Source organism: Eleginops maclovinus, chromosome 15, assembly GCF_036324505.1.
Source record: "Eleginops maclovinus isolate JMC-PN-2008 ecotype Puerto Natales chromosome 15, JC_Emac_rtc_rv5, whole genome shotgun sequence".
Taxonomy (NCBI): Eukaryota; Metazoa; Chordata; class Actinopteri; order Perciformes; family Eleginopidae; genus Eleginops; species Eleginops maclovinus.
The window spans coordinates 154,800-175,989 of NC_086363.1; the positions used below are offsets into that span (position 1 = coordinate 154,800).

The following is a 21,190-nucleotide window of genomic DNA, read 5'->3' on the forward strand; positions in this document are numbered from 1 at the left end:
ACTTTACTCAAGTACAAGACCTGAGTACTCCTACTTTACTCAAGTACAAGACCTGAGTACTTCTACTTTACTCAAGTACAAGACCTGAGTACTTCTACTTTACTCAAGTACAAGACCTGAGTACTTCTACTTTACTCAAGTACAAGACCTGAGTACTCCTACTTTACTCAAGTACAAGACCTGAGTACTTCTACTTTACTCAAGTACAAGACCTGAGTACTTCTACTTTACTCAAGTACAAGACCTGAGTACTTGTACTTTACTCAAGTACAAGACCTGAGTACTTCTACTTTACTCAAGTACAAGACCTGAGTACTTGTACTTTACTCAAGTACAAGATCTGAGTACTTCTACTTTACTCAACAACAAGACCTGAGTACTTCTACTTTACTCAAGTACAAGACCTGAGTACTTCTACTTTACTCAAGTACAAGACCTGAGTACTTGTACTTTACTCAAGTACAAGACCTGAGTACTTCTACTTTACTCAAGTACAAGACCTGAGTACTTGTACTTTACTCAAGTACAAGATCTGAGTACTTCTATTTTACTCAACAACAAGATCTGAGTACTTCTACTTTACTCAAGTACAAGATCTGAGTACTTGTACTTTACTCAAGTACAAGATCTGAGTACTTCTATTTTACTCAACAACAAGATCTGAGTACTTCTATTTTACTCAACAACAAGATCTGAGTACTTGTACCCCTCTGTTTGTGAGGTAAACACGAAACAGCTCCAGGATTGAGATATGTTTACTTTAAAGTAAAATCTATATTCTGGTGGTGATGAAGATGATGATGAAGATGATGATGATGATGATGATGATGGTGAAGATGATGATGATGATGATGATGATGATGATGATGATGATGATGATGATGGTGATGATGATGATGGTGATGATGATGATGATGATGATGATGCATTTGTATTTCCCCTGTATTAAAAATAAGATGAAGAATATGGATGTGATAGGAGGGGGGGGGGGGGTATATACAGACTGAGGAAGAGGGGGAGGAGGAGCAGGAAGAATAGAAGGAGGATGAAGCAGCAGCATCAGTTGGACAGACTGAGGAAGAGGAGGAGGAAGCAGCATCATCAGTCGGACAAACTGAGGAAGAGGAGGAGGAACAGGAAGAAGAGGAGGAGGAAGCAGCATCATCAGTCAGACACACTGCCGGCGGATCACGGAGCCTCCTCTGCCGCCTGTGCACCTCCTCCTGCCGGACCCAGAGGAGCTGCAGCCCCGCAGAGCCATGGAGGAGGAGAGCCGACACACGGTGGCTTCCTGCACCGGATCCAGCCTCCTGCAGCCGCTCAGCGAGATCACCAGCCTGCCTCTGGACCAGGTGACTGGGGGGAGAGGCACACAGAGCGGGGGGAGAGGAGAGGACGCCTGGGGTTTTAGCACCAGGGGGAGTGGAGAGGACCGCGGGAGGACCGAGGGCCTCTGAGCCCCCTGCCCGCGAGGAGAGGCATACAGAGCGGGGAGAGAGGAGAGGAGGCCTCTTGATGAGCACCGGGGAGAGGCAGTCTCTCCTTATCAGACCGGGATTTGCAGACGATAACCTGAAGCAGATTTCCTTCATGCGTCCCTCAGCGGAGACAGACCGTGTTCCAGCGAGGATAGCAGAGAACAGTAATATCGTTTGGAGAGGGAACATTAACATAGAGGCTTCTACACAAGTACACGTTCAGGGAGAGCAGCAGTGTGCTGGAGGCGCTAGTATAATGATCCATGCACAGCATAACAACAATATAATCAGAAAAGACACCAGTTATTTATTCATAATAATAACAATAACAATAATAACAATAATAATAATAATAACAATAATAATAATAATAACAATAATAATAACAGTTATTTATTCATAATAATAACAATAACAATAATAATAATAATAACAGTTATTTATTCATAACAATAACAATAACAATAATAATAATAATAATAATAATAATGATAATAATAATAATAATAACATTAATAATAAATAATAATAATAATAATAATAACATTAATAATAAATAATAATAATAACATCAATAATAAATAATAATAATAACATGAATAATAAATAATAATAATAATAATAATAATCATAATAATGATAATAATAACAATAATAATAATAATGATAATAATAATAATAATAATAATGATAATCACATTAATATTAATAATAATAATAATATTAATAACAATAACAATAATAATAATAATAATAATATTAATAATAATAATCATAATCATAATAATAATAATAATAATAATAATAATAATGATAATAATGATAATAACATTAATAATAATAACAATAACAATAATAATAATAATAATAATGATAATATTAATATTAAGAATAATAATATTAATAATAATAATGATAACATTAATAATAATAATAATAATATTAATAATAATAATAATAATAATAATATTAATAATAATAATAATAATAATATTAATAATAATAATAATAATAATAATAATATTAATAATGATAACATTAATAATAATAATAATAATAATAATATTAATAATAATAACATTAATAATAATAATAATAATAATATTAATAATAATAATAATAATAATAATAATAATATTAATAATAATAATAATAATAATATTAATAATGATAATAATAATAATAATAATAATAATAATAATAATATTAATAATAATAATAATAATAATAATAATATTAATAATAATAATAATAATAATAATAATAATAATAATAATAATAATAATAATAATAATATTAATAACATTAATATTAATAATAATAATAATAATACATTACATTGAAAAACATGTTTAGGTATTTTTAACATCATTTTCCACTGATACTTTTTTTTGCATGATTTCCCTCCCAAAAAATCCACTCAAGGTTTTTTGGATTCACAGTTTTTCTGCAAAAAAAATGACAATATTTTCAGTTCAGATATATTTTAATATCACCAAATATTCACTCGATTTCTACATCATTTACGGAACAGTCGGCCATATTTCGAAGCTTGACTGTATTTATGGTGTTCCAAACTTTTCTGCGAATTTTTTTTATTTAATCAAAACATTTTACGCAAAATTGAATTTCATTTTTTAATTTTGGCCTTTCTATTTTTTTGTAAAATGTCAAGACTTTTTCTTTTGTCTCTGTTCCCCGCTCTGCGTCTTTCAGGGACATTCTGTTGTGTACTAACCATAGGCTGAATATATAAAGGTCCTATAGCCGTCCCCCCCCCCGTCCCCCCCCCCGTCCCCCTGTGTCTGGCAGGTGAACTTCGTGGCGTGTCAGCTGTGTGCGCTGCTGTCGGCCTTCTGGTTTCGTCTCTTCCTTCCTCCCAGCAGCACCAGTCCCTTCACCAGACACGTGGTGGCCACCGTACTGGGACTGTACTTCGCTCTCTTCTGCTTCGGCTGGTGAGGGAAAGACTTTAGGTCATGTGATCTATAAAAGAGGGGCACACATCCAGTGAGGTCCTGCTGTACCTCTCTTTGGTCTGGTTTGAGTGTGTTTTATGGTCTGTTATATACAGTATGTTATGCTGCAGTGCTGCAGGGACTTCAGGGTTCTTTCGTGTCTTCGCTGCAGCTGCTGTGCATGTGATGATAAGGCTGTTGAATCTGAGGGTGACTTCCTGTTTGCAGGTACGCACTTCACTTCCTGCTGCAGAGTGGACTCACCTACGTCATCATGATCGTGACCGGAGCCCAGCACATGCACAAGTGAGCCAAACACACCCGTTCCCCCCGCCTCCTGGTGACTCCTCAGATATCACAGGAAAAAAGGTCAGAGATTTGTTTCAAAAAGAAGGAGAAAGAGCTCTGAAGAACAAGTCAAAACGTCTATGAGAGACGAGTTAAAGATCAATACACAGTTTTAAACTCAAAGAGTATTAGAAAGGTTTCCTGTGAAAATGTCCCAAAATCTGTGAGAAGCCTTGAAATCAGGGCCGGTTCTTCCTACAGGCCATCAAGGCGACCGCCTAGGGCGCCAAATTGGCGGGGGGGCGCCCCCTAGTGGCGTCCTTAAGCACACATCTTTGTTTTAACACTTTTTTTTTTTAAAGCATGGGATATAAAACCCTCATTGAATTAAATGAACATGCCCCAACCCATATTTCGAGATTTTGCGCACCCCCCCCCCCCCCCCCGGCAAGCTGACCAAAAAATATATATAAATACAATATATTTTTCTTTGGGGGGGGGGGGGGAATCTCAATATCGCCTAGGGCAGCCAATGGGCTAGAACCGGCCCTGCTTGAAATGATTATTGTAATGAAGTGTGTGTGAGGATAGAGATGACCCCCCCTGTGCTGGTGTGATGTGCAGGTACTGCCTGCTGGTGGCGCTCAGCTACTTGAGTCTGTGTCAGATCACTCGAGTGTACGTCTTCGACTACGGCATGTACTCTGCAGACTTCACCGGGTCAGTCCTTACTCACAGATCACTGTGTATTCATTCATTGATTTATATTTATCGTCCTGAATATGATCACGGAACGTCTAATCAAACGGGGGTTTTACAGCAGTTTTTGTCTATGTGTTGATTTAAATTATTGATCATTAAAGTGTTCAGAATAATATCTCTGATATGTTTTATAATGATTGATCAGTAAAGTGTTCTCAGAGCTGGTAAAGGTGCAGCTAGTTCTAATGGCTTTGTATACTGCAGGGTAGCTGCTGGATGTACTGCAGGTGAACTACAGTCTGATTTAAGGGTTATATTTACCATCAGTAATCCAGATCTGTAAATAACTACAGGTGTTAGATAAAGGGAGTGCAGTAAAAGTACAAGTACCTCAGAATTGTACATCAATACTTGAGTAAATGTACTTAGTTACTTTTCACAGCTGTAGTGAAATAACAGGGTCTGTCCGTAGCCCCATGATGGTGATCACACAGAAGATTACCAGCCTGGCCTTCGAGATCCACGACGGTGAGACCCCTCCCACACACACACACACACACACACACACACACACACACACACACACACACACACACACAAAGTGTTAGGAGGTTCACACACATGATATTCATATTGATTCTTTGGTGCAGGCATGGCTCGGAGAGAGGAGCACCTGACTCCACGACAGAAGCTGCTGGCCATCAGGTTTGCTGGGACTCATGAATATAAGTTATATGTGTTTAATATCAGCTTCTTTCATAATGTGTGTGTGTGTGTGTGTGTGTGTGTGTGTGTGTGTGTGTGTGTGTGTGTGTGTGTGTGTGTGTGTGTGTGTGTGTGTGTGTGTGTGTGTGTGTGTGTGTGTGTGTGTGTGTGTGTGTGTGCAGGAGGATGCCCAGTCTGCTGGAGTACTTCAGTTATAACTGTAACTTCCTGGGGATCCTGGCCGGACCGACCTGCTCCTACAACGACTACATCGCCTTCATCGAGGGGGGGGGCAGGAAGTCAGAGCCGCGCGCGACGTCGCCAAACGTACGACTCACATCTCATCCAAAAGACTCAGACACCATGCTGCATGAATGAGTCAGCAGTGCAGGGTTTTTGAGCAAAGGCTCCGTTAGCTTAGCATCCCCCCCAGGTAAGCTCCAAGCATGTCTCCCCACACTGAGGCGCTGTGTGTGTGTCCTCAGGCGGAGGTGGTGCGGAAGGTGGCGACCTCCTTCTTCTGCCTGCTCGTCTTCCTGTCCGTCTGCAAAGTTTTCCCCGTGGAGAGAAACATTGACGACGACTTCCTGTCCTCCACGCCGCTCTACGGCCAGGTGGTCTACCTGTACCTGTCCATGCTCACCACCAGACCCAAGTACTACTTCGTGTGGACGCTCGGTGGGTCTCTGTCTCTGTGTCTCTGTGTCTCTGTGTCTCTCTCTCTGTGTCTGTCTCTGTGTCTCTATGTCTCTCTCTCTGTGTCTGTCTCTGTGTCTCTGTGTCTGTGTCTGTGTCTGTCTCTCTCTCTCTGTGTCTGTCTCTGTGTCTCTGTGTCTGTCTCTCTCTCTCTCTGTCTGTCTCTGTGTCTCTGTGTCTGTGTCTGTCTCTGTGTCTGTCTCTGTCTCTGTGTCTGTGTCTGTGTCTGTCTCTGTCTCTCTCTCTCTGTGTCTGTCTCTGTGTCTCTGTGTCTGTGTCTGTCTCTCTGTGTCTGTGTCTGTCTCTCTGTCTCTGTGTCTGTCTCTGTGTCTCTGTGTCTGTATCTGTCTCTCTGTCTCTGTGTCTGTGTCTATCTCTGTCTCTCTCTCTCTGTGTCTGTCTCTGTGTCTCTGTGTCTCCGTGTCTGTGTCTGTCTCTCTGTGTCTGTCTCTCTGTCTCTGTGTCTCTCTGTCTCTGTGTCTGTCTCTCTGTCTCTGTGTCTCTGTGTCTCTGTGTCTGTCTCTGTGTCTCTGTGTCTGTGTCTGTCTCTGTGTCTGTCTCTGTCTCTCTGTCTCTGTGTCTGTCTCTCTGTCTCTGTGTCTGTCTCTGTCTGTCTCTGTGTCTCTGTGTCTCTGTGTCTGTGTCTGTCTCTGTGTCTGTGTCTGTCTCTGTCTCTCTGTCTCTGTGTCTGTCTCTGTGTCTCTGTGTCTGTCTCTGTGTCTCTGTGTCTCTGTGTCTCTCTCTCTCTCTCTGTCTCTCTCTATATCTCTCTCTCTGTCTGTGTCTCTCTATCTCTGTCTCTCTCTCTATCTCTCTCTCTCTGTGTCTCTCTGTGTCTCTGTGTCTCTCTGCCTCTCTGTTTCCTGACAGTAGCGTGTTCAAACACGCGAGTTCACGTCTTCAAGTATGGCTGATTCAAACTCCTGCAAAGTAATGTCTTCCTGTTCTCCTCTTTGATTCCCTGCCTCTCTCCTCTCCTCTCCTCTCTCCTCTCTCTCTCCCTCTCCTCTCCTCTCCCTCTCCTTTCCTTTTTTCCGGTGGGGTTTTGGCCCGGGAAGTTTGAGCGAGCGGTGGTGGGGTAGTGGCGGGAGTTTTAAAAATTTTTTTTCTGCCCCTTTTTTTGGGTTTTTTCCCGGGTTTTTCTCCGTCTGTTCTATGTGCAGGGTTTCAGGAAAGTTTTTTTTTAATTTTTATTTTTACGTTTTTTGGGCCCGAGCGACCCATGGTTGTGTCAGGTATTTTCGGGGGGAAGGGCGTCCCCGAGAGCCCTCCTTCAAACCCCGGAGGAGAAAGGGAAAGTCCCCCGGGAATTTACCTTTACTTTGGAGGGGGGGGTTTTTTTGGGCCCTGCCCGGTGAGCAGGTAGGTCATGTTTAAGTTTTTTTTGGGTTTCTAGAATAAACCAAAGCAGGGGTTTTTTTCCCTAAAACGAGGACCCCGTGTTACAGCTGGTAGAGAGCGGGGGGTTTTTTATCGGGGACTTATTGTGCAGGCCCTCCCCGCTGTCATTTCCCCCTCCACCGGATCACCTGTGGTGTTCCCGGGGTTCATACCAAATTTTGGGGTTGAAAAGCGGGGCTCCGAGGTTTGGAAAAGTTTGCCAGGGGAAATTTTAAAAAGGGTGATTTGGGGATGAAAGGAAATTCCCAAACCAAATACGAAAACTGCCCCCTGAGGCGGCAGGTGTTCATGTTCTTGGACTCGCCGCCCAAACACTGGACGGTGTTCAGAAGGGGAAGCACGGTGACGGGTTTGGTTTTTTGGGGTTTTAACGCCAGCTCGGGACATTTTAAAGTTTTTTTGAGTGTGGAAAAAGTGGGACACAAACGCTTTACGTGTCCCCCTTGGGAACCGGGGGGGCGGCTCCACTCCCTTACGCCGGGGCGGTTTCCCTAAAGCCCGGGGTTTGGGGGGTCCGGCTGGGGGCCCCGGAGTTGGGTCCGCGCGGGGCCCGCGGGCGGGCCCGGGGCCCGGGGTCCGGTGCTGGGGGTCCGCGGCGGGGGCCCGGTCCCGGGGGGGGCCCGGTGCTGGGCCCCCGCTGTTGGGCGGGCCCGGTGCTGGCCCGCGGGCGGGGTGCGGGTGGGGCCCCCGGGTGCGGAGGGTGGGGAAACCCCGGGTGCCACGGGTTCACTTTCTGAGGGGTTTAAAATTTTGGATAGGGGGGAACAGAGTGGCCCCTGAAAACCCCCCCGGCTTCTGTGACTGCAGAAACCTGACAGTTAAACAGTCTGCAGGCACTAAAAGAGTTTCCCAAAATTTTTTGTGGGCACAAACCCCACTGTAAACACCAATAAAAAACAGGGAAAATTTTTTAAAAATAGTCGGGGCATCCTTTTGAAGGAGAGGACAGGGAAGTATGACTCTGAGCCCAGATACAGTATCCTTAGTAAAAATTTTCGATAAAGGAAAAAAATCTTATTTTTAAAAGGAAAATAAATCAATTTTCTGGATGTAATTTTTAAAAAAAAGGGTCTTTTTGTTTAAATTTGACAACTTCGGTGTTTACTGAAAAGTTTTTTCAATTTTTGGCTTTCCCTGCAAAAAATGGTGGGTTTTTGACCTCTTGGAGGGAAAAAAAGAAAGGGTTTTCGCCTAAAAAAAGCATATCAAACTTTGAGGAAAGAAAAAAAAGGCAAAACTCCCTTAAAAAGTTTCAAAAAAAAATAAACCCAAGGTTCCACCGGGGGGTTTTCCCTTTTTAAAACTGTTTTCCCTGTTTTTGTTCATCTTACCCGTTTCTTTTTCTCTGACCTCTATGGGGAGCCCCCCAAGAAGGATTTTAAACAAAAAATGGGGGAGAGACGGGCAAAAAAAGGGCTTTAATTTCTGAAGTCGTTTACTCAAAAAGGGTTTTGTTTTGGTTTTTGAAAAGAGAAAATTTCAAAACCACCCAGAGAACGGGTTTGGGGGTTTTTTGGGGGAGGTTGGGCACCTTTAGCCATGGAAACCAACCTTAGTGCAGGGTTTCCTGTTCTGTTGGGAAAAAAAATGCCTGTAACTGTACTATCATCTACTAAAAAGTGGTGAAGGGAAGGTGTTGATTGAAAGGCAGAAATAGAGGGCTCTGTGGTTGCTTTGTAAACATATATGCCCCAAATAAAGGCACAGTAAGTGGTTTTTTTAAACCCTGCAAAAAAACGAGGTAAGAAGTCCCATCGGGAAACCCAATTATCATTGGGGGGGAAATTTCAAATGCACGCTAGACTTCATGTAGACAGGACAAGTAAAGGGAAACCTCACCCCAGTCATCCAACCCTTCAAGCATCATCACACACCTGGGGTCTGTTTGAACCCAAAAAATGGAGGGTCAAACCCCCCCAACCAGACAATACACATGGGTGCGGGGCGGCAAAGGCAGGGTGAGTGCAAACTAACCGGTAGGATTTTCATCTCCAAAAATCCAGCCCAGATTAGTCCCCAGCAATAAAAGTCCCGTTTTTGGGTTTTACTAAAAAAAAACTTTTTCAGTTTGAAAATTTTTCCTTTCCCCCAGGCGAAAGGGTTTAAATCCTACTGGTCTTTTAACAACAGACTTCTGCAGGGGGCCCCCAAATTTCTGTCAAAATTTTGAGCTTTTTTGGCGCAGTTGGGAAAAACCCGGAAAACGGTTTTTGTTTCTTTTTAAGCTTTTGGTGGGAAAAAATTTGGGGAAAGGGCCCAAAATTTGCGTTTTTTTTCCAAACATTTTACCCCCCCACTCCCATGCTTAAAATAAAAAGGGCCGCAGTTCCCGGAGCTTGGAAAATAAGTATTTTGGGGGAAAATTTAAAGGGGTTTTTTCATAGAAAATTCGGATCCCCCCCAGGGCATCTGCTGCCCGGGGAAAGAGATTTGGGGTTGAATTTTTTCCTGCAGGAGAGAGTAAAAAGGGGGCTCTTTTTAGGTTTTCGTTTCCTCCGCTAAAAAGGGCATTATGGCCCAGTCTTTTTTTTTTTTAATTGGAGAGATCCCGGGGGCACAGAGGAAACAGATGACCCCCCTTAAAACTTCCCCGGAGGCAGAGTGAAAAAACCATTCCCCCGGGGGATGAGGAACCCTTGCAGTGGGGGTTTTCTACGCTGACCCTTTTTTGGGGGAGAACAGTGCGCATGGGTGCCGCAGGAGCCCTGGAGGGCTTCCTCCAAAGGGTTTTAAAACCCGGGGGTGAAAAGCTGCTTGGACTCTGATTTACCCCGGAGGAGTTGACAGGGCGCTGTTAACAATGGCAAAGGCGGGCACCCGGGAAAATTTATGGTTCTTCCCCCTGACTTTTACCAGCGGGCTGGAATACCTCTTGGGGCCTTATTTGCAAAAGTGTTTTTTTGGGTTTTTAGAACAGGAAACCTTCCCTTTTCCCCCTGCCCCGAGCTTGTTTCCCCTTTTCCCCGCTGTTCCCAAGAAAAGGGGACCCGGCCCTTTCTTAAAAAATGGAGGCCGGGTTTCTCCCTCTGCAACGGACATAAGGGCTTCCCGACCTTATCGAACAGGGCTCAAGGCCCTCCGGGAATACTTGTTTCAGAAAACCCCCGCTTTGTGTTCCTGACAGGAAAATTATGGAAAAAACCCCTTTTCCCAATTCCCGGGTGTTAAATTTATGGGGTTTCAGTTTCCCCGAATGTGAATTTTTTGGTTTTTGTTGCCCTTTTGGGCCCGGGAAAACCTTTGATAGGGTGGATTTACTGTTATTTTTTTTTCTTTACTCAGGGGTTTTTTGGGAATTGGGGAGGTTTTTTGGCCTTTGGATTGGTTTTTTTTGAAAAAAGGTGCTCAATTATGGGGAAAATGGGGGGGAGGGGTGGGGTCGGGGCCAAAACCCTGTGCGCGAGGGTTTAAAACCCGGGTTTTTTCCCCCTTTTTCCCGGTCAAATTAAAAACCCAAGGGTTTGAGCCCTTTCTGTGCATGTTTTAGGGGGGCTCAGTGGTCTCTCACTGCCCGGGTCCCCTGATCCCCGATCGCCCTTACCGGTTTTTGCCCCTTTCGCAGATGATGTTAATATTTTTTGTCCCCCACCAGGGGATTTAAATGTCTGCAGGGTTAAACCCTTTTCCCTGTACCAAAAGGCCCATTGTCGGGTGAACTGGGGAAAAGTGAGGCTTTGTTGGTGGGGGCAGTGGAGAGATCAACAGTGCCCCGTCCCCGCCTTGGGGGTCCTTGATGGGGGAAAGGGAAAGGGGCCCGAAAGGGTTTTGGGGGTTTTTTTTGGGGGATGAGGGGGGTTTTAGAACAAGAACTGGGAGGGGTTAAGGAGGGAAAATGTGCCTTTGGTTGTCTAAAAAGGAATTTTTTTGCTACCCCCCGTTGTCAAATAGGGGGAAAATTTTTTGGTTTTCAAATTAAATTGGTCCCCCCGATCTTTGGCATTTGACTTTTTTGCTTTTGGGCACCACCGGGGAGGCCCCGATTTTGGGGGACATTCACGAGTCATCCTGGACTTCTTCTGGTCTTGGGCCGGCCACGGGTCCCAGCAGCAGCCCCTACCTGCCCGTGGCTGAAGGGGGGCAGGGATCATCAATATCCCCGGGAAAAAAAGCCCCTTTTAGGGGCTCCAGACTGCCAAAGACTGCTGTCAATTGTGGGGGCCCCAAACCCGGTTTGATACAGCCGTTTGCTGCTGAAAAAGCCCGGGGAAATTTGGGTAATTTTCGCAAAAAAAAAGCTTTTTTCCCTTTTTAAAAACTAGGATGTGGACCCTTAAAAATTTTGGGCTGAACCTTTTTTATTTTCGGGATTACAGGGATGGCCCCCTTTTTTTAAGGCCCAAAAAACGTACCAAAAAATACCGGGCCTGGGGGCTTTTTTTGGGGGAACCTTTGTTTTTTTTTTACCTTATACAGACCAAACACTGATTCTGCCAGCCGCGGCCCATTTTTAAGAGGCGGGTGCCCCCAAACTGGGCCCCTCTATTTAAGATGACGGCAACAACGGTGGATTTTTTGAGACAGAGAAGCCAAAAAATCAACCCCCATCAGGGCCCCCCCAAAAGAGTGGTGGAGGAAGTCGTGCTGCCCTGCCACAACCCCTGAGGGTTTTTGCAAAAAGCCCCAAAAGGTGTGACCAGTGGACCGAAGGGGGGAGTATAGTTTCCCCCCTCTGGGCTGTCACCCCGTTTTTGGGGGGAAATGGCAGGGGGGAGGTGGTCAGCTGCTGTCCCTCACAAACCCCCACCTGGAGAAAATTACAGGACCAAAGGGAAAAAAAAAAAAAGGCAATTAAAGATTCCCCGGGGCAAGGGGTTTTGAGCCCCGCTTTTTTTGGGAGGGATGAAGGGGTCGGGGGGACTGGTTTTTTTTTTTGGGGCCCGAAGTTTCCCCGAAGGGCAGCTTGGGGGTCTCTGTACAAGTGCCCCTTTTAAAAAAAAGGACAGCAAAGACCCCCAGTGGAGGATTGTTTCATGGAGCAATAGTTTCAACAGGGTACAGACGGCCACCCGGAAACCAGAGTTGGGGGAAAGGGGTGCCCCTTCTGTTCCAGAAGAGACCCTGAAAACTTATTTTTTTCAGTGTCCCGTTTTTTTCTGCTCTGTTTGGGGCTGTTTTTGAAAGGGGTTTCGGGGGCAAAGGGGGGATTTTTTCTTTTGATTTGTTTTTTTTTTTTGGCCCGAAGTACGTGCAAAAAAAAAAGGAAAGAACCCCCATTGGTGAACTTTTTATCTGGCGTTGCTAAAATTGGCCATCTTGGGTGACTCCCCAGGAACCGGCCCAGGTGTTTGGGGTGTGGAGCCAGTGCCCGGTCCCCGAAGGGTTTTGCTGAAGGCCCAATGAGGGGGGAACTTTCGTATACGGAAGAGGACAAGTGCCCTTGGGTTTCCCGGGCTTTTATGGGCTGTTGGGGGGTGATTGCTCTGTGGGGGGGACGGAGAGCTGAAGAAAGGGTTTTCTGAAGGGAGAAACAGGTTTTGTGTCTGGTTGACAGTTTCGTATTTTTTTTTTTTGTTTTTTTTTGCTCTTGAATGAAGATGTGATGTGAGCGTTTCTTTTTGCTATGGTGCAATAAAGGACTTAAAAAACCAAACTTCCTCTCTCCTCTCCTCTCTCCTCTTGATTCCCTGCCTCTCTCCTCTCCTCTCCTCTCCTCTCCTCTCTCCTCTTTGATTCCCTGCCTCTCTCCTCTCCTCTCCTCTCCTCTCCTCTCCTCTTTGATTCCCTGCCTCTCTCCTCTCCTCTCCTCTCCTCTCCTCTCCTCTCCTCTCCTCTCCTCCTCACAGCTGATGCGATCAACAACGCCGCTGGTTTTGGTTTTAATGGCTACGGCAGCGACGGCTCTGCTCGGTGGGACCGGATCTCCAACCTGCGGATACTGAACATCGAGGTCGGGACGCCTCCATTACCCTAACGTCTCTCTGTTGTTGTTGTTGTTGTGTTGTTTGTGTTGACTCTGTTGTGGGTGTGTGGGTGTTGTTGTTGTTTGTGTTGTTGTTGTTGTTGTTTGTGTTGCTTGTATTGACTCTGTTGTGGGTTGTGTGTGTGTTGTTGTTGTTGTTGTGTGTGTTGTTTGTTGTTGTTGTTGTTTGTGTTGTTGTTGTTGTTTGTGGTGTTTGTGTTGTTGTTGTTCGTGTTTTTGTTGTTGTTGTTTGTGTTGTTGTTGTTCGTGTTGTTGTTGTTGTGTGTGTTGTTTGTGTTGTTGTTTGTGGTGTTTGTGTTGTTGTTGTTTGTGTTGTTGTTGTTGTTGTTTGTGGTGTTTGTGTTGTTGTTGTTCGTGTTGTTGTTGTGTGTGTTGTTTGTGTTGTTGTTGTTCGTGTTGTTGTTGTGTGTGTTGTTTGTGTTGTTGTTGTTGTTGTTTGTGGTGTTTGTGTGTGTTGTTGTTCGTGTTGTTGTTTGTGGTGTTTGTGTTGTTGTTCGTGTTGTTGTTTGTGGTGTTTGTGTTGTTGTTCGTGTTGTTGTTGTTGTTTGTGGTGTCTGTGTTGTTGCTGTTCGTGTTGTTGTTGTTGTGTGTGTTGTTTGTGTTGTTGTTGTTTGTGTTGTTGTTGTGTGTGTTGTTTGTGTTGTTGTTGTTTGTGTTGTGTGTGCTGTTTGTGTTGTTGTTGTTCGTGTTGTTGTTGTGTGTGTTGTTTGTGTTGTTGTTGTTTGTGGTGTTTGTGTTGTTGTTTGTGTTGTTGTGTGTGTTGTTTGTGTTGTTTGTGTGTGTTTGTTTGTGTTGTTGTTGTTTGTGGTGTTTGTGTTGTTGTTGTTGTTTGTGTTGTTGTGTGTGTTGTTTGTGTTGTTGTGTGTGTTGTTTGTGTTGTTGTTGTTTGTGGTGTTTGTGTTGTTGTTGTTGTTTGTGTTGTTTGTGTGTGTTGTTTGTGTTGTTTGTGTGTGTTGTTTGTGTGTGTTGTTCGTGTTGTTGTTCGTGTTGTTGTTGTTGTGTGTGTTGTTTGTGTTGTTGTTGTTTGTTGTTGTTGTGTTGTTGTTGTTTGTGTTGTTGTTGTTTCCTCTGGCTCTGACCCTCTCTGTTTGCTTGCAGTTAGCCACCAGCTTCAAAGTGTTCCTCGACAACTGGAACATCCAGACGGCTCACTGGCTCAAGAGGTCACTCATTCCTTCTTATCCAGATACACCAATCACAGCAAGCCTTCAAACGACTGTGCATGTTCCATAGAGGACATTAGAGGACTTAGAGGACTTAGAGGACTTAGAGGACTTAGAGGACATAGAGGACATTAGAGGACTTAGAGGACATTAAAGGACTTAGAGGACTTAGAGGACTTAGAGGACATTAAAGGACTTAGAGGACATTAGAGGACTTAGAGGACTTAGAGGACTTAGAGGACATAGAGGACTTAGAGGACTTAGAGGACATAGAGGACATTAGAGGACTTAGAGGACATAGAGGACTTAGAGGACATTAGAGGACTTAGAGGACAAAGAGGACTTAGAGGACATTAGAGGACTTAGAGGACATTAGAGGACATTAGAGGACTTAGAGGACATAGAGGCTTAGAGGACAATAGAGGACTTAGAGGACATTAGAGGACATTAGAGGACATTAGAGGACTTAGAGGACATTAGAGGACATAGAGGACTTAGAGGACATAGAGGACATTAGAGGACTTAGAGGACATTAGAGGACATTAAAGGACATAGAGGACATTAGAGGACTTAGAGGACATTAGAGGAATTAGAGGACATTAGAGGACTTAGAGGACATAGAGGACTTAGAGGACATAGAGGACTTAGAGGACATTAGAGGACTTAGAGGACAAAGAGGACTTAGAGGACATTAGAGGACATTAAAGGACATAGAGGACATTAGAGGACTTAGAGGACATTAGAGGACTTAGAGGACATTAGAGGACATTAGAGGACTTAGAGGACATAGAGGACTTAGAGGACTTAGAGGACATAGAGGACTTAGAGGACATAGAGGACTTAGAGGACTTAGAGGACATTAGAGGACATTAGAGGACTTAGAGGACATAGAGGACTTAGAGGACTTAGAGGACATAGAGGACATTAGAGGACATTAGAGGACTTAGAGGACATTGAGGACTTAGAGGACTTAGAGGACATTAGAGGACTTAGAGGACATAAGAGGACTAAGAGGACTTAGAGGACATTAGAGGACATTAGAGGACATAGAGGACTTAGAGGACATAGAGGACTTAGAGGACTTAGAGGACTTAGAGGACATTAGAGGACATTAGAGGACTTAGAGGACTTAGAGGACATTAGAGGACTTAGAGGACATTAAGAGGACATAGAGGACTTAGAGGACTTAGAGGACATTAGAGGACTTAGAGGACTTAGAGGACATTAGAGGACATTAGAGGACTTAGAGGACATTAGAGGACATTAGAGGACTTAGAGGACTTAGAGGACTTAGAGGACATTAGAGGACAAAGAGGACTTAGAGGACTTAGAGGACATTAGAGGACTTAGAGGACATTAGAGGACTTAGAGGACATAGAGGACTTAAAGGACATTAGAGGACTAGAGGACATAAAGGACATAGAGGACATAGAGGACATTAAAGGACATAGAGGACTTAGAGGACATAGAGGACATTAGAGGACTTAGAGGACATTAGAGGACTTAGAGGACATAGAGGACATTAGAGACTTAGAGGACATTAGAGGACATTAAAGGACATAGAGGACATTAGAGGACTTAGAGGACATTAGAGGACTTAGAGGACATTAGAGGACATTAGAGGACATAGAGGGACTTAGAGGACATAGAGGACATTAGAGGACTTAGAGGACATAGAGGACATTAAAGGACATAGAGGGACATTAGAGGACTTAGAGGACATTAGAGGACATTAGAGGACATTAGAGGACTTAGAGGACTTAGAGGACTTAGAGGACATAGAGGACTTAGAGGACATTAGAGGACTTAGAGGACTTAGAGGACAAAGAGGACTTAGAGGACAATAGAGGACATTAAAGGACATAGAGGACATTAAGGACTTAGAGGACATTAGAGGACTTAGAGGACATTAGAGGACATTAGAGGACTTAGAGGACATAGAGGACTTAGAGGACATAGAGGACTTAGAGGACATAGAGGACTTAGAGGACATAGAGGACTTAGAGGACTTAGAGGACATTAGAGGACATTAGAGGACTTAGAGGACATAGAGGACTTAGAGGACATTAGAGGACTTAGAGGACATAGAGGACATTAGAGGACATTAGAGGACTTAGAGGACATTAGAGGACTTAGAGGACTTAGAGGACATTAGAGGACTTAGAGGACTTAGAGGACATAAGAGGACTTAGAGGACTTAGAGGACATTAGAGGACATTAGAGGACATAGAGGACTTAGAGGACATTAGAGGACTTAGAGGACTTTAGAGGACATTAGAGGACATTAGAGGACATTAGAGGACATAGAGGACTTAGAGGCATTAGAGGACTTAGAGGACTTAGAGGACATTAGAGGACTTAGAGGACTTAGAGGACATTAGAGGACTTAGAGGACATTAGAGGACATTAGAGGACTTAGAGGACATTAGAGGACAAAGAGGACTTAGAGGACTTAGAGGACATTAGAGGACTTAGAGGACATTAGAGGACTTAGAGGACATAGAGGACATTAAAGGACATTAGAGGACTTAGAGGACATTAAAGGACATAGAGGACATAGAGGACATTAAAGGACATAGAGGACTTAGAGGACATAGAGGACATAGAGGACATTAGAGGACTTAGAGGACATAGAGGACATTAAAGGACATTAGAGGACTTAGAGGACATTAAAGGACATAGAGGACATAGAGGACATTAAAGGACATAGAGGACTTAGAGGACATTAGAGGACAAGAGGACTTAGAGGAATTAGAGGACATTAAAGGACATAGAGGACTTAGAGGACATTAGAGGACTTAGAGGACATTAAAGGACACTAAAGGACATAGAGGACATTAAAGGACAAAGAGGACATAGAGGACATTAGAGGACTTAGAGGACATTAGAGGACTTAGAGGACATAGAGGACATAGAGGACAAAGAGGACTTAGAGGACAAAGAGGACTTAGAGGACAAAGAGGACTTAGAGGACATAGAGGACTTAGAGGACAAAGAGGACTTAGAGGACTTAGAGGACATAGAGGACTTAGAGGACATTAAAGGACATAGAGGGACTTAGAGGACAAAGAGGACATAGAGGACATTAGAGGACATAGAGGACATTAGAGGACATAGAGGACATAGAGGACAAAGAGGACCTTAGAGGACTTAGAGGACATAGAGGACTTAGAGGACATAGAGGACTTAGAGGACTTAGAGGACATTATAGGACATTAAAGGACATAGAGGACATTAAAGGAAATTAAAGGACATAGAGGACATTAAAGGACATTAGAGGACATAGAGGACATAAAGGACAAAGAGGACATAGAGGACATTAGAGGACAAAGAGGACTTAGAGGACATTAGAGGACATTAAAGGACATTCAAGGGTATTAAAGGGTATTAAAGGACATTAAAGGACATAAAGGACTTAGAGACATTAGAGGACATTAGAGGACTTAGAGGACATAGAGGACAAAGAGGACATTAGAGGACAAAGAGGACATTAGAGGACATTAGAGGACTTAGAGGACTTAGAGGACATAGAGGACATAGAGGACATAGAGGACTTAGAGGACATTAGAGGACAAAGAGGACATAGAGGACATTAAAGGACATAGAGGACATTAAAGGACAAAGAGGACATAGAGGACATTAGAGGACTTAGAGGACAAAGAGGACATTAGAGGACAAAGAGGACTTAGAGGACATAGAGGACTTAGAGGACATTAAAGGACATAGAGGACATTAAAGGACAAAGAGGACTTAGAGGACATAGAGGACTTAGAGGACATTAAAGGACATTAAAGGACATAGAGGACATTAAAGGACATTAAAGGACATAGAGGACATTAAAGGACAAAGAGGACTTAGAGGACATTAGAGGACATTAGAGGACATTACAGGACATTAAAGGGTATTAAAGGACATTAAAGGACATTAAAGGACATAGAGGACATTAAAGGACATTAAAGGACATAGAGGACATTAAAGGACAAAGAGGACTTAGAGGACATTAAAGGACATTAAAGGGTATTAAAGGACAAAGAGGACATTAAAGGACATAGAGGACTTAGAGGACATTAAAGGACATAGAGGACATTAAAGGACAAAGAGGACATTAAAGGACAAAGAGGACATAGAGGACATTAGAGGACAAGAGGACTTAGAGGACATTAAAGGGTATTAAAGGACATTAAAGGACATTAAAGGACATTAAAGGACATTAAAGGGTATTAAAGGACATTAAAGGGTATTAAAGGACATTAAAGGACATAAAGGACATTAAAGGACATTAAAGGACATTAAAGGACATTAAAGGACATTAAAGGGTATTAAAGGACATTAAAGGACATTAAAGACATTAAAGGGTATTAAAGGCATTAAAGGGTATTAAAGGACATTAAAGGGTATTAAAGGGTATTAAAGGGTATTAAAGGACATTAAAGGACATTAAAGGGTATTAAAGGACATTAAAGGGTATTAAAGGACATTAAAGGGTATTAAAGGGTATTAAAGGACATTAAAGGACATTAAAGGACATTAAAGGGTATTAAAGGACATTAAAGGGTATTAAAGGGTATTAAAGGACATTAAAGGGTATTAAAGGACATTAAAGGACATTAAAGGGTATTAAAGGACATTAAAGGACATTAAAGGACATAAAGGGTATTAAAGGCATTAAAGGGTATTAAAGGGTATTAAAGGACATTAAAGGGTATTAAAGGACATTAAAGGGTATTAAAGGACATTAAAGGACATTAAAGGACATTAAAGGACATTAAAGGGTATTAAAGGGTATTAAAGGACATTAAAGGGTTATTAAAGGACATTAAAGGACATTAAAGGACATTAAAGGGTATTAAAGGACATTAAAGGGTATTAAAGGACATAAAGGACATTAAAGGACATTAAAGGACATCAAAGGGTATTAAAGGACATTAAAGGGTATTAAAGGACATTAAAGGACATTAAAGGACATTAAAGGGTATTAAAGGACATTAAAGGGTATTAAAGGACATTAAAGGACATTAAAGGACATTAAAGGGTATTAAAGGACATTAAAGGACATTAAAGGACATTAAAGGACATTAAAGGGTATTAAAGGACATTAAAAGACATTAAAGGACATTAAGTGATATAAAGTGTTGATGGTCTGCTGGTTCAGGGTGTGTTACGAGCGCTGTCCCTACCACCCGACGGCAGCCACCTTCATCTTGTCGGCCATGTGGCACGGAGCGTACCCCGGGTACTACCTCACCTTCCTCACCGGCATCGTCATCACGCTGGCAGCCAGGGCGGTGAGCAGGAGGCGCATGCTTTATATGGAGTTCATGTATGCAGATCATTGAATGTACTAATGTTTGCACTGTAACCACCAGGACATATTCCTGCTTTGTTCCCCTACAATAAACCGGATTCTGATTCTGATACCAGGAAATCTTCAAAGGACTAAAACTGGCTCAAAATTCAAGACTCTGCCAGCGATGGCTTAGAAATAATTTGTTGCCATAAAATCTCTTCCCCCCGCCCTGTGTAGAACGAGCCCCACATTTAATGATTTTAAAATAACAGGAAACAGTTTGCAGAAATCCCCTTTCACCCCCCAGAGTCAAAGAAAATCCCCAACGCTGATGCAGTGGATCAACCTCTGTGGTAAAATATAATGACTGGCTATTGACTGGCTGGCATCCTGGTGCTTGTGTCCACGTTTTGAAAGTGGTTTGCAACCACAGAGATTTCGAGATGTCTCAACAGAGCATCCAAATATTATTTTACTCCCTCAGGTCCGACACAACGTCCGGCCGCACTTCCTGCGATCCCCCACCCTCAAACGGGTTTACGACGTGATCACGTGGGCGGCCACTCAGATCGCCATCTGCTACACGGTGGTGCCGTTCGTCCTGCTGTCCGTCGGACCGTCACTCAAGTTCTACCGGTCAGTCATTCAAAGGATTGGATATTAAGGCTTTCATAACAGAAAACACTCCTAGAGACATAAAATAACTGCATGCACCCGACGACTCGGGAGAACATAGATAATAATAAAACAAACACAAATGAAGTGTTTTGTTTTGTGTTCTTTAAAAATCTCAGGGTGATTTTCTCTGTTCCATAAATTAAGATATTAGATTCTTCCATGGTGAGGGAATGAAGCTATTCATCTTTTAACCAATTCTTAGGAATTTGTTCATAAATCGCGATTCTTATAACCAGAAATAAGGACATTTCCTTTGCAGCGTGTCGGCAGCTGTCGGCTTCCATTCATCAGCACTGATCTCCTTCTTTAGACTTCAGGTGTTCAGACCTGAAACCTCTGTTGTGCATCCGACCCTAAAGCCTCTGACTCTCTGAATGCTGAACCCTGCAGGTCTTGGTACTTCAGCCTCCATCTCGGCTGCATCCTGCTGGCCGTGGCTCTGCCCGTCAAACCGAGACACCTCCGCCTCAAAGAGCAGCACCGCCTGCCGGCCACAGACCGCGACAGCATCCGGAAAGAAAAGACCACATGATGACGAGGAACAATCAACGCTTCACTTACATAAACTTGTACAGAAAGACGAGGAGCGTCGCTTTCTGCTGTCGCGGGCAGAAGCACGGCGGCCGGGACAGGAAGTTAAAAACTGAATAATTTGGATTCACGGGACAGGAAGTGATGAAGTGTTTACCCACAAATGAATAACATTACGAGGGAGACTGCCGGGACAGCGACTGGACGGAAGACCATCAATTCCTGTGTCTGCAAAGCTTGAGGATATATACACACACACACACACACACACACACACACACACACACACACACACACACACACACACACACACACACACACACACACACACACACGTATATATGTAAATACATATATATATTCTGTTACTTCATGTGGAGCAG

General features: G+C 43.3%; 1 protein-coding gene across 1 annotated transcript; it reads left to right on the forward strand.

Annotated features, from left to right (window-relative positions):
* Positions 1–1,198: 1,198 nt before the first annotated feature.
* Positions 1,199–21,051, forward strand: mboat2b (membrane bound O-acyltransferase domain containing 2b). The gene is made up of 13 exons (XM_063902388.1): positions 1,199–1,352; positions 3,291–3,436; positions 3,665–3,742; positions 4,349–4,444; positions 4,899–4,954; positions 5,077–5,131; positions 5,314–5,458; positions 5,617–5,809; positions 13,012–13,115; positions 14,247–14,311; positions 19,464–19,596; positions 20,083–20,234; positions 20,667–21,051. Exons 1-13 carry the CDS (start codon positions 1,260–1,262, stop codon positions 20,806–20,808), a joined length of 1,458 nt encoding a protein of 485 aa, XP_063758458.1. The 5' UTR covers positions 1,199–1,259; the 3' UTR covers positions 20,809–21,051.
* The last annotated feature ends 139 nt before the right edge of the window (positions 21,052–21,190 follow it).

Excerpts from the sequence above, each read along its gene's own strand:
- mboat2b (XM_063902388.1), top strand. The coding sequence starts at position 1,260 with ATGGAGGAGGAGAGCCGACACACGGTGGCTTCCTGCACCGGATCCAGC. Across the intron at positions 1,353-3,290 it reads CCAGCCTGCCTCTGGACCAG|GTGAACTTCGTGGCGTGTCA; the intron begins GTGACTGGGGGG and ends TGTGTCTGGCAG. Across the intron at positions 20,235-20,666 it reads CCGTCACTCAAGTTCTACCG|GTCTTGGTACTTCAGCCTCC; the intron begins GTCAGTCATTCA and ends TGAACCCTGCAG.